We start from the raw sequence: 13216 nt of genomic DNA, 5'->3' as shown, positions 1-13216 counted from the left end.
TCTCTAGACCCCCTACATCAGTATTGCTTTGAGATATTTGTTAAGAGTAAAAGGTTCTGAGTCTTCCTCCCACACTACTGAATCAGAGTCTTTGGATATGGGACCCAGGAGTCTATTTTAACAAACTTCCCCAATATTCTCAGACAAACTAAAGTTTGAGAGCCATTGTGTTGTATTATCATTTTTCTGTTTGTACTTCGACAGTCAGTTGATTTACTGTCGCCAAGATTTTCTGTTTTAAATTTCTGAGAGAAGGAATCTGGTTGGCTCAGCTTGTCTCTTTACACCATAGGTCATGAGAAAGCTTATGAACTGACTACCTTCTGGGTCAGTAGTGGCAGAGCAGGGGCGATAGGAATCTTTGTAAGGCTGACCCTCAATGAAGACTATGGTAAGAGGCCAGTATCCCCAGAAGTTGGCTGGGGAAGGGAGTGCAGGCATTCTGAAGCTTGACTGAGGGGGGTGGGTATCTCTTTTCTTAGTGACTTGTAGATATGGGAGGAAATTCTTAAAATTTAATTTATTTTAGGCCCCTGAATTTATATACACATTCTAGGCCTTTATCTATACTACTTGGATTTTCCATAAAAGAAGATTGTTTCAGGGATTGTTTCAAGCATTTAATTTAAATTTTGCTTCCTCTCCATTACCAAATCTACATGAAATTTCAAGGGTATATTATTAATTGGCTTTCCATTCAACACAATTCTGAATGTAGATGGGATGGGATACCTAACTCTTTGAATCTAGAGAGATGCATCTGTTATTTTGATCATCTCTTCCTTATTTGAAAGTGTTCTCATTCTCCCAAACTGTTGATTGAATGAGACCACCCAGTTGCCTCCTGTGTTGATTTCCATTCTTTGACAGAAAAGACACTAGTTGTTGACCTAGGTAAATGATGAAGTGTTCCTCAAAATTGGCTTGATATCTCTTCGTTCTGTGGTCAGAATAGATGTCATCATTGCTACTAGTTGGTTCCCATAGCTACTAGAAATATAACCTCCTTATAGAGTATTCCCTTTTAGAATTTAAATTTTTCATTTTGCCCTGTCATCTGGGATAATGAGTCATTCTAAAACACAAATGTATGTTTATATTTTTTCATATTTCCAGTTCCTTCTCTTCAAGTTTCCTCAGCTTTCTTATAGTAAGAGAGTATATAGAATTCCTAGGGGCAGCCTGGGTGGCTTAGCGGTTTAAGCACCTGCCTTTGGCCTAGGGTGTGATCCTGGGGTCCCGGGATCGAGTCCCATGTCAGGCTCCCTGCATGGAGCCTGCTTCTCCCTCTGGCTGTGTCTCTGCCTCTCTCTCTCTCTCTATCATGAATAAATAAATAAAATCTTAAAAAAAAAAAAAAAAAAAAGAAGAATTCCTTCCAAATGGAGGGATTGAGGTATGATTTTTTTTCCCCTGTATTAAATTTTAAGGTTCCAGATGGTATAAAATGAAGAACAGTTCCCACAGCACAAGTGCATACTAAATGCCATATACTATTTACTTCTAGCACTCAGCATCTTTAAATTCTAGGTCTTCAAGGGAGGTTTCAAACAGACATTTTCTGATGTCAAAATAACAATAAGAGACTGGGGACCACAACCATCTTGGAAGCCTTGGACTCCTAAATGCCGGGTGGTTCTACCTCAGAAGAGCATCTCACTAGTTTTGGTTCTTCTTCTTTTTTAAAGATTTTATTTATTTATTCATTCATTCAAGAGCGAGGGGGAGAGTGTGCACATGCAAGTAAGGAGCAGAAGCGGAGGGAGAAGGACAAGCAAGCTCCATGCTGAGCATGGAGCAGATGTGGGGCTGGATTCTACGACCCTGAGACCACAACCTGAACTAAATTTGAATCAAATATCCAACTGACTGAGCTACCCAGGCACCCCACTAACTGTGGTTCTTTAAGTAACATACCAGCTGGATGGAAATCACATGAGACTGAGACAGTGACTCCTTTACCTTACTGGGCTCAAGAGACAACCTCTTAAGAGGATTTATGCTAGTTAAGTGATACCAGTTAAGTGCTAACTTACTCCCAGAGCAATAGAGAGAGCCAAACACTTATACTTATTTCAATATACTCTTAACTATTTGTGGTACTAGAAATTATACATTTCAAGCATGAGAATCTCTGGCATTGTTACCATCATCCAGCCAAAAACTGTTCTCATAATTTCATAAATCATAATGCTCAAATATTCATTCCCTGCTAATAAACAGTTTACATTATCATTTCAGAGTAAATTGCTTGCATTTATTTTACCTGATAATGTGACTTTTTTAGAAGTTATTCCCCTGGGGAAACACAATTCCTTTTTAAGGGAAAAACAGCTTCTTTTAAAAGCATTATTTAAAAAAAAATTTTTTTTAAAGCATTATTTTCAACATAGTTTATTAGAACTTGGGTTATCCTCATATAAGCCATATTTTACATGGTAGTAGTAACAGGCCAGTCTTCATAAACTTCTCTAACCTAGAATGGAACATAAAAATTTCATTCTTAGGATAATTGTTTTTGTTTTTGTTTTTGGTAATAACGGGTAACTAACAATAAAATTGAATGTGAAATAATATTTTAAAATTTATTTAAACCATTGAGGCTTAAAGAAAAATAGATTTAATCAGAATATAAGAAGTAGAAACTTTAAAGAGTATTTTTTTTTAATTTTTATTTATTTGTGATAGTCACACAGAGAGAGAGAGAATGAGGCAGAGACACAGGCAGAGGGAGAAGCAGGTTCCATGCACCGGGAGCGCGACGTGGGACTCGATCCCGGGTCTCCAGGATCGCGCCCTGGGCCAAAGGCAGGCGCCAAACCGCTGCGCCACCCAGGGATCCCCTTTAAAGAGTATTTTAAGTACTTTTAAGGACTTAAATTTTTCACTTTTCATTATGTCTAATAGAATATCCTTGCAAAACTTGAGTGTTATATTTTAAAATAATGAGAATGAATAACTGAAAAAAATCTTCGCCCAGCAGTTATTAAAGTCAAGGTTTGGTAGTCAAATAGAAGGAGATAAAGAAGTAGTTTAATGATTTTCTAAGAAGTGAAAGAAAAAAAAAAGAGGGGTTAAAAGAACATGTATGTGTGGAGATAGAGAAAATATGAATATGATCATCTGAGATGCAATTAACAGAGTTGGGAATGGAGAAAAATGAAAATGGAAAGACTAGATCAGGCATTTTCCCAGCAGCTGTTTAAAGGTATCATCAGGGGACACCTGGGTGGTTCATCGGTTAAGCATCTGCCTTTGGCTCAGGGTGTGACCCCAGGATCTTGGGATCGAATCCCGCATTGGGCTCCCTTCATGGAGCCTGCTTCTCCCACTGCCTATGTCTCTGCCTGCCTCTCTCTCTCTCTCTCTCTCTCTCTCTCTCTCTGTCTCTCATGAATAAATAAATGAAATCTTTATAAATAAATAAAGGTATCATCAGTTTTTGTTTTTGTTTTTTAAGATTTTTTTTTATTTATTCATGAGACACAGAGCGAGAGAGAGACAGAGACACAGGCAGAGGGAGAAGCAGGCTCCATGCAGGGAGCGTGACGTGGGACTCGATCCCGGGACTCCAGGATCATGCCCTGGGCCCAAGGCAGGTGCTAAACTGCTGAGCCACCCAGGTATCCCGGTATCATCAGTTTTGAGGGGTTAGTGGGAGTAAGGGGAGGTATATAAAGCTAACTGTGGCTTTATGGGATTTGCAAGTTTGTTGTTCATAACTTGGGGAGTACCTGAAATTGTTTCTCTATTGGTAGCACTTCCATTAGATCAGATTTACTCTTTTTTAAATGGACATTTTTGGATTTCTAAAGACTGTTACATCTTCTAGAACATTTGAAGATTTTTTTTTTTTTTAATTCATGAGAGACTCAGAGAAAGAGGCAGAGATACAGGCAGAGGGAGAAGCAGGCTCCTCACAGGGGAGCCTGATGTGGGACTCGATCCCAGGACCCCGGGATGATGCCCTGAGCCAAAGGCAGATGCTCAACCACTGAGCCACCCAGGTGTCCTGAGAGAACATTTGAGTATTAACTTCTTTGTTTTTATAATATTTATGCTTCTTGAGGTGTCTTTGCATTTCCTACCCACATATAGATCAGGTTCATTTCAGATGAAATTTTGCATGTGTTTCCCTGTTAAATATATTTGTTTAGTTTGTTGTTTCTTTGTTCTGTCTCTTCTTTTTTGTCCCTTTTCTCTAGAGGCATCTTTTTTTTTCCTAAGATTTTATTTATTTACTCGTGAGAGACAGAGTGAGAGAGGCAGAGACACAGGCAGAGGGAGAAGCAGGCTCCTCACAGGGAGCCTTATGTGGGATTCGATCCCAGGACCCCAGGATCATGACCTGAACCAAAGGTAGATGCTCAACCACCGAGCCCCCCAAGCACCCTCAACTATACCTTTTTGTGTACTGTCTTTTTGATTCTCTTCTGTCGGGCGTGGTCCCTGGTGAAATGTGAAATCACTCGAGTCTGTAACATACACCTTTCAGGTAGCCTCGGACATGATCAGCTGTAATTGTCCATGAGTAAAATGCCTATGCTGAGAATTAGTCTTAGCTTCTTTTGCTGTCCCATCTAACTGAACCTTGTGCAGCTCATAGTGCTCTGCTATGAATTTACCAGAGCTAGGCAGGAGTGAAAGCAAACATCTAAGATATTTGTATCTTTTACCTCCTCAAAAATCAAGTGAGTATTAACTTATTTATGAATTATTTGAAGCCCACTAAAACTACTTTATTTGTGTGGTAGGTAATTATTAACAATTTGAATTGCAAATCTTTAAGAACCGTGGTACTGTTGGGGTATGTATCATAAACCTGTGCTGCTATATTCTTGTTAAGCCATGTATATATAGAGTCTACCTTGATAATATTTACGGTTATTGTTTCTGTTTGGACATAAGTGAAAAAAATGTTAAAGCTTTAGAGAAACTATGTCACCTTAGTTTGCTCTCAACTTCTAGGCTCTTTGTCCTTTTCTGCCTATTCAGGTTACCAGCTTCATCGTAAAGGACTACTCCCTAGAAAAGGATTTTTGGTATTTTGTATCTTCAGGTCAGCTTTTGTTATATTGCTGAATCATTCATGAAGTGATACTGAACACATACTACATTACTGAGCAACTAACTACTTGCCAGGTACTGAGGATACAGAGATGAAGAAGGCTTAGAGATTCCTTGTTCTCCAAGAGGTTGCCATCTGGTTGGGTTGATGGGTATATAAACAGATCATTACAAGAGAATGTAAAAACCCAGTATAATGATAAAGATGTGCAAGGAATATTCTGGAAGCATAAAGAAAGGAATTCTAATCCAGTGTCTTAAGATTGCATTGTCTAGTACAGCAGCCATGAGCTACATTTGACTTTTCATTTTATTTTTTAACTTTTTTTTTTAAAGATTTTATTCATTTATTCATGAGAGACACACAGAGAGAGGCAGAAACACAGGCAGAGGGAAAAGCAGCCTCCATGCAGAAAGCCTGATGTGGGACTCTATCCCGGGTCTCCAGGATCAGGCCCTGGGTCGAAGGCAGGCACCAAACCGCTGAGCCACCCAGGGATCCCCTACATTTGACTTTTTAAATTAAAGTTTAAATGAAGTTAAAATTTTAGTTCCTCAGTTACACTAGCCACATTTTATTTGCTTGGGAGCCACATGTAATTAGTACTTACTTTATTGTCAGCAAAGATACAGAATATTTTCATAACTCTAGAAAGCTCTATAGAGGGCAACCTGGGTGGCTCAGTGGTTTAGCACCACCTTCAGCCCAGGATGTGATCTTGGAGACTCGGGATGGAGTCCCACATCGGGCTCTCTGCATGGAACCTGCTTCTCCCTTTGCCTGTCTGTCTGTCTCTCTCTCTCTCTCTCTGTCTCTCATGAATAAATAAATAAAATTTAAAAAAAAAGAAAGCTCTATAGAGTAATATTGACTAAGGAATCAAGATTTTGAAAAGGAGGTGACCAAGAACTGAGGCTTAAAAGTTGAGTACTAGCTAGCCAGGAAGGGGTTAGATAGGGTCAGGATAAAACATTCTAGGAAGAAATCCCAGTTGGTTGATACTGAGTAGTTTTTTGTGATGTGTGGTTTTCAGAGCTAAAACGGGAACAATCCTGGGAAAACTGGGACAGTTGGTCACCCAAGTAGAAAGGACTTCATGAACAAAGACACTGGATCTAGAGAAAACCTTCACATAGAGAGCAGCTTAGAATTGTTTGGTGTTTCAGGAATGTAACGGCTCATGGGAGAGATTGGAAATGGGGCTGCAGAGTAAGCAGAGGCAAACATCAGACTTGCAGGTGACGCTAGATCATGACCTTATGGGGGTGAAAGGCCATGCCAGAATTTAAGCTGGGAAGTGTCATAGTTTTGGTCAGTTTTGCATTTTAGGTACATCTGACAAGCAGCTATGTCAGAAAGATGGTTTTGAGGGAGCAAGTTTGGGGGCAGTTAGACATGCTAGAAGACCTAACATAGGTAAAAAGGAGTTAGAAATCCTAAGGATAAGGGAAAGAGGAGGAGGGGTTCATAAATATTTATGAGGTATGTGAGGCTCTATGGCCGGCTGGGGGGCTCAGTCGGTTAAGTGTGTGACTCTTAATTTTGCCTAGGTCATGGTCTCCAGGTCCTAGGGTGAGCCCCGTGTTGGGTTCAGTGCTCAGCAGGGAGTCTGTTTGAGATTCCTTGTCCCTCTGCCCCTCCCCTGCAAGTGTGCACGCTCTCTCTCTTTCAAAAAACAAATCTTTAAAAAATATGTATGAGGTATAATTAAAGGATGTGGTGTCTGGATGAGAAAGGAGGGAGTCAGGAATATGTCAAAGCTTCTAGCATAGGAGATCTCCTATACCTTTTTTTTATTTGTAGTGGTAGTCCCTTCCCTCTCCAGTTATTTTATGCCTGCTTACCTTCTGGTCATCTCATTCCCCAGTCCTTACCCCTCCCAATTTAAAAACGTCTTGTTACATTGTAAGAGGACTGCCTAGATAGCAAAGGAGTTCCCACCCCCAAGGTAGACTTAGCTCCATTCTTTCTGTTCCTTTTCTTCCATATTTTTGCAGCATCCTACTCTCTTCTCCCCATATCCTTCCCTCCCAGGGCGAATAAACTGGGTAGGAGCAGTTCAGGGCAAGGGGTCATGTCTTCATCTCGCTGTGTACTGTTTGGAAACTGTGGTCCACTCCTCAAGTCAGCCTCCCTGTAGGCCTCTTTTAGTTCCTCCTTTCCTTTACCTGCTCAAATTTGCTAGCCCTCGCACCAGTTTATTCTAATGGTATGGCTTTTTTATTTTAAAATATCTTATGGGCAGCCCGGATGGCTCAGCAGTTTAGCACCACCTTCAGCCCAGGGCGTGATCCTGGAGACCCGGGATCAAGTCCCACGTCGGGCTCCCTGCTTGGAGCCTGCTTCTCCCTCTGCCTGTCTCTCTCTCTGTCTCTCAAGAATAAATAAATAAGGGATCCCTGGGTGGCGCAGTGGTTTGGCGTCTGCCTTTGGCCCAGGGCGCGATCCTGGAGACCCAGGATCGAATCCCACGTCGGGCTCCCGGTGCATGGAGCCTGCTTCTCCCTCTGCCTGTCTCTGCCTCTCTCTCTCTCTCTGTGACTATCATAAATAAATAAAAATTAAAAAAAAAAAAAGAATAAATAAATAAAATCTTAAAAAAAAAAGATTTAAAGGATCTTATATTTTTATTTTGTAGTCTTCCTATGAGGGTGGGGGTTTTTGTGTACTTTTTTTCATTCATGTATCTCCAGTGCTCAGAAAAGTGCCTGGCACATAGTAGGTAACCAGTATTTGTTAAATAAATGGCGATAATAATACATGATCAAAGAGAACAGTATCAGAGCGAACATAGAGGTCAATGGGTTGGGAGTTGGGAAACTGGGATTCTAGTCCTGGCTTTGCCATGGAATGCCCATGGGGTCTCTACCAAGTCACTTTCCCTTTGTGGGACTTCAGTTTCTTCCTGGAAACAAATCCCTTCTGTTGATGGAGTACAGTAAATAAGGGCATTAATGTACCGTTGAGACTTCCTTAAGCAGTTCAGATTAAATGGATGTAACAACTTGCTGGAAATATATGTGAAATTGTCTAGCTTTCTAAGTGACTTACCTAGAAAACGACGCTTATTTTTAGAGTAATTAACTGTAATATGAAAAAACCTGAATTTTAAATATGTCTTGATTGACTTTTAGTTTTTGGACTCTGCTCTCTTGAAGAAAATGAAAGAAGGGGAAAAAACATGAGATGAGTAACTCATGTTTGAAACCTAAGTACAAACATTGTGTTTACACTTTTCCATCACTGTAGTTTAAAATATATCTTAGTGTACAGAGTTAAGACACTAATACCAGAGGTAATTTTTAATAAAGATTTTTATTTATTTAAATTGAAACACTTCAGTGCTCTGCTGCATTTGAGTTTGCTACTAATATAAAGCATACAATATTCCAGATATTCAGCTCTTCTTATTATTAAGTGATCCTGAGACAGAAATGCTTTTGTAGTCACCAGTGACAGTTTAACATCTGCTTTGTGCTCAGCATTGTGTATATTAACCAGTTCATTAATTCTTTACAGAGAGGCAAGAAGAGAAACTGAAAAATAACAACAGGGACCTTTCCATGGTAAGAGTCTAAAGTATAATATTGTGGTAAACCACAAAATGTTTTATAACAAAAGACTGATTTATATTATGTACATTGTACTTACCTTTTCAGAAATTCACCCAATAATGTCATGGGTGTTCCCGGATAAGATGGAAATGAAAATATGCTCTGGGCTTGAACTTCATCTCCATAATAAGGGTAGCTCTTTCAGGCTGTCTCAGAGGTCATGATTTGTCCCTTTCACAGTTCTTTTTTTTTTTTTTTTTTTTTAATGATAGTCACAGAGAGAGAGAGAGAGAGAGAGAGAGGCGCAGAGACACAGGCAGAGGGAGAAGCAGGCTCCATGCACTGGGAACCCGACGTGGGATTCGATCCCGGGTCTCCAGGATCGCGCCCTGAGCCAAAGGCAGGCGCCAAACCGCTGCCAAACCGCTGCGCCACCCAGGGATCCCCCTTTCACAGTTCTTAATTAGCTTTGCCCTTATGTTTCAAATGAAGTAGTCTATTTTCTTTTTCTTTTTTATGTCATTGGTGAATCTTTGGTTTTCTGGTGACCTGTGTCACACCAGGATCTGAGTTGGAGCATTATAGGTGGCCTTTATTGTTGCCTTTGTTCTTTAAGAGACCTTTTGTTCTGTATATCAGGCATACCATAAAGTGTAAAGGAAAATAATGTTATTACCCATTTACTCATCATTTATAAAGAATAGAGTTTGTTGAAGAGTTTTTCTAAAGCATAGATAGGCTAATTATATAGCTTGACTAATTTTTCTATTTAATTTCTGTATGTTTAACACAGGACATCTGAACTGTGCAACAATTGTGTTTGCTTTCTAAGAGACCTTTGCTATATTATCTTCCGTTCCTTGAAATTCTTATTGAGTAAGGCTATAATTTAGAAGTACATCTTTTTGAAAGTAGCTATTCTGTTGACATAATTATTAAATGTTTATGAGGCTAAATTTGGAAACTACAGAAAGAAGAGAGAAAAATCGCTGATAAACCTTGTCATCCAGGGGTGCCAGGTTAACTCAGTCAGAAGAGCATGCAAAAAACAAACAACTATCATCCAGAGATAACTATTAATCTTAATCTTACATCTTTATGATCTTTCGTTTATTTATTTACCACATATGTAATTAAGAAGTTAGCTGCAAGTAATAGAATATCTAACCAACAACAACTTAAACAAATGAAGATTTTTTACTTGTGAAAGAAATCCAGAAGTTGATAGTACTGGACTGGTATGGCAGCTCAGTACTGTCATTAAGGACTTAGGTTAGCCATTCTCAGATTATGGTTGTTTATTTGAAGGTGCTTTATCCTTTATCTTCAGGCATTATATTCTTCATTCCAGGCAAGAAGAATGGGCAGAAGGCTTAAAAGGATGTAGGCCAAGTTTGTCCCTTTTCAAAGTCTGGTTTAGTACTTGTATTTGTAACTCACTGGCCAGAATTGTCACATCGCCACCCCAATACTGTTCACCAGACGTGGGCAAGGAGAAGGGCATGGAGGTGGAGGGTGGGTTAGCCAGTAAATAGCTTTTTGCTATGGGGTGCATTTTAAACATGACGTGAAATCACGATTTTGGGGTGTGCTTTAGTGGTGACTTTGGTGTGAAATGACAATTTATTGGTCTCTTTATAGGTCCGAATGAAATCCATGTTTGCAATTGGCTTTTGTTTTACTGCCCTAATGGGAATGTTCAATTCTATGTGAGTACCCTTTAGTAATATGCTTTTACTTAATTATTGTTCTTTCCGTGTGTGTATTTGTAAGCAATTAACTTTTTTTGGTAATATTTTATTTTGATATCTCAAATTTACAGAAAAGTTACAAGAATAATATATCCATTATCCAGATTCACATTTCTCTTGTTTCTCTTTTTCTGTCTCTCCATATCAACTATATGCTCATATATTATTTATGTTATTACATATATATATTATTTATGTATTTTTCTTAATTATTCAAGAGTATAGGGTTCATGCCCTTTTTATCCATAACTACTAATTTTTTTTTTTAAAAGATTTTATTTATTTGACAGAGAGAGAGAGAGAGTACCCACACAAGCAGGGGGAGCAGCATAGGGAGAGGGGGAGGGGTGGAGGGAGAGGGGAAGTCAACTCCTTGCTAAGCAGGGAGTTCCCCCAGGGCTCCATCCCAGGACCCTGGGATCATGACCTGAACCAAAGGTAGATGCTTAACAGATTGAGCCACTGAGGAGCTGCCATAACTACTAAAATGTGTATTTCCTAGGAACATGGATAATCTCATATATAACTTCAATCCAATTACCAAAATCAAGGAAATTCAATTTTGAGAGAATTCAATTATATGATAACTTTCTCACCCTTTATTTTTTCCTTATAGATTGTATTTATTTGAGATAGAGGGAGAACATGAGCAAGGGTGGGGAGGGGAAGGAGAGGGAGAAGCAGGCCCTCCACTGAGCAGGGAGCCCAATGTGGGACTCAATTCCAGGACTCCAGGATCATGACCTGAGTCAAAGGCAGATGCTTAACTGACTGAGCCACCCAGGCACCTCCTCACCCTCTTTAATATTGAGAATCTTTTATGTACAAGGTAAAGACTAAGGTATTATGGAGCCTCTAAAGAGAATTTAATATGCCCCCTGTGTTTTAAGTTACTGACTAGCATACTTGTTCAAAATGAGGGTAGTCTTATAGAGATGTTTGACTCTTTTAGAGTCTTAACAACCATTACCTTGTATAATGATAAATTAAGTTACTGTTGTCTAAACTGGCAGGTAGCAGGCCTGAGTAATCGTGGAACTGCTTTTGACAGAAACTGGGAAAGTATCCAGACATGACAGGTAGTCATTTATTACTTTTCAAGGCCCACCTGAATCATCCCACAGGAATGAGAATTTCCCTCCCTCCCTCTTTTCCTTTCTTTCCTCCTACTCTTCCTCCCCTGCTTCATTTCTGTCTCTCTCTCCCTGCACCTCCCCTCTTCCTCCCTACTAGTTCAGTGCCCACATTGTGCCAGGCATTGTGGGAGTATCAGAATATGACAAATAAGGTGTGGCCCCCGCCCTCAGTAATAGCCAGTTTTATGGGAAGAAAAGATAAACAAATATGTTGATGGATATTATACTAGAAATCCGTGTGAAGTGCAGCTGAGGGAGAAGAAAGTGAGTGGCTATTTTTACTTAGGTGAGGGACTAGAGTGGGTGTCCAAATGATTTTAATATAAAATTTCCTTTTGACTAATGATTACTGAAATCATAGAACCTTTAGAGCTGAAAGGAACCTTTGGAAGGTAAAATAACTTGCCTAAGGTATCCAGAAGTCTCATGATTTCTGGCTGGTAATTCTAAACTCAATACTCTTTTCATCCTGCCATACTTTATCTCATTTCTTGGGTATATATTCCCATGAATTATGAGGCAAAGCAAACACTGAAAGGTTTTATAGTTAACCACTAAGTGTCCATGGTACAACACAAATACTCAGATATTCTTTTTAAAGTGTACTCTGGACAGTATAGAGCTGGGTAAGTCCTCAGCTATACATTTTAAATTCAATGATTAACTTCTCCTTAGGTTTCTCTTCACGCATACTACTAAATAATATTTTTAAGGTTAGTGTTGTGTGTGCATGTGTGTCTATTCTGATTGACCTTAGCTTGATTGAGTGATTTTTGTGGCAAATTTGAGTCTTGCTTTGCTAGAGGTTCAGCACTTTATTCTATTCCTCATTCTTATGTTTCTTTATCAAATTTATGTTTATGTCTGCTTTTACTGGACTGTAAGTTCCTTATAGTCTTCACATGTAACAGTTTTCATATCCTTAGAGTTTCAAGGCTTATAAAGATATTTATTGAATAAATCTTAAAAATTTGTAAATATACAACTCAGTTTCCACTGTCATGGTTTTTATACTATTCTGAGATAAGAATTTGATGCCATTTGAAATGTGAAACATAATTTTTTTTTTAAGATTTATTTATTTATTTGAGAGAGATAGGGCATATATGAGCAGGAGGAGGCGCAGAGGGAGAGATCTCCAGCAGACTCCCTGCTGGCCACAGAGATGACTACACGGGCCTCAATTCCAGGACACTGAGATCACAACCTGAGCTGAAATCAAGAGTCTTAAGAGTCAGATGCTTAACTGACTGAGCCACCCAGGCACCCCTTGAACCAAAATTTTTTTAATTATAATTATTAATTTGCAAGATGTCAGTGGTTCACTTATGAAAATATTAGTTAGCAAACCAATTACATTGGAACAAAATTCTTAAAACTTTAAAAGTCTGAATGTAGTTGATGAAAATATGTTCGCGCACACGTGTGTGTGTGTGTGTGTGTGTGTGTTCTCTAACAGAAGTTTATTTCTCATTCCCATAAAGTCCATCACAAGACTGGAGGACTGCTCCCCATGTAGGAGGCTCAGCATTCCAAGCTACCTAGAGTTGCTGGTCCCTGTTTCTGTATGGGCTTCCACAACTGAGATTAGAAGAGCACTAGAATCTTGCACCAACAAATAAAGGCTTCAGCTCAAATGAAAATGTCTTCTACTGACTCTTAGGTCATAGTTTATTTCAGCGTAGGATAGCTCAGAGAGTCTTGTAA

At 39.2% G+C, this 13216-nt stretch overlaps 1 protein-coding gene across 4 annotated transcripts in view; it reads left to right on the top strand.

Moving 5' to 3' along the window:
• TMCO1 (transmembrane and coiled-coil domains 1) overlaps positions 1–13216 on the top strand; it is a 51076-nt gene that overhangs the window by 9462 nt on the left and 28398 nt on the right. For all 4 annotated transcript variants that reach the window (XR_013374196.1, XR_013374195.1, XM_077886922.1 and 1 more), the window contains 2 exons: positions 8588–8634; positions 10264–10331. Coding sequence is in view for 2 of the 4 variants with exons in the window: in XM_077886922.1 (XP_077743048.1) it covers positions 8588–8634; positions 10264–10331 (115 nt within the window). In the remaining 2 variants the exon portion in view is untranslated. The remainder of the gene's footprint in view (positions 1–8587; positions 8635–10263; positions 10332–13216) is intronic.

The sequence above is a fragment of the Canis aureus genome, chromosome 38 (genome assembly GCF_053574225.1).
Source record: "Canis aureus isolate CA01 chromosome 38, VMU_Caureus_v.1.0, whole genome shotgun sequence".
NCBI classification, from domain to species: Eukaryota; Metazoa; Chordata; class Mammalia; order Carnivora; family Canidae; genus Canis; species Canis aureus.
This window is presented reverse-complemented; position numbering and strand designations above follow the sequence as displayed.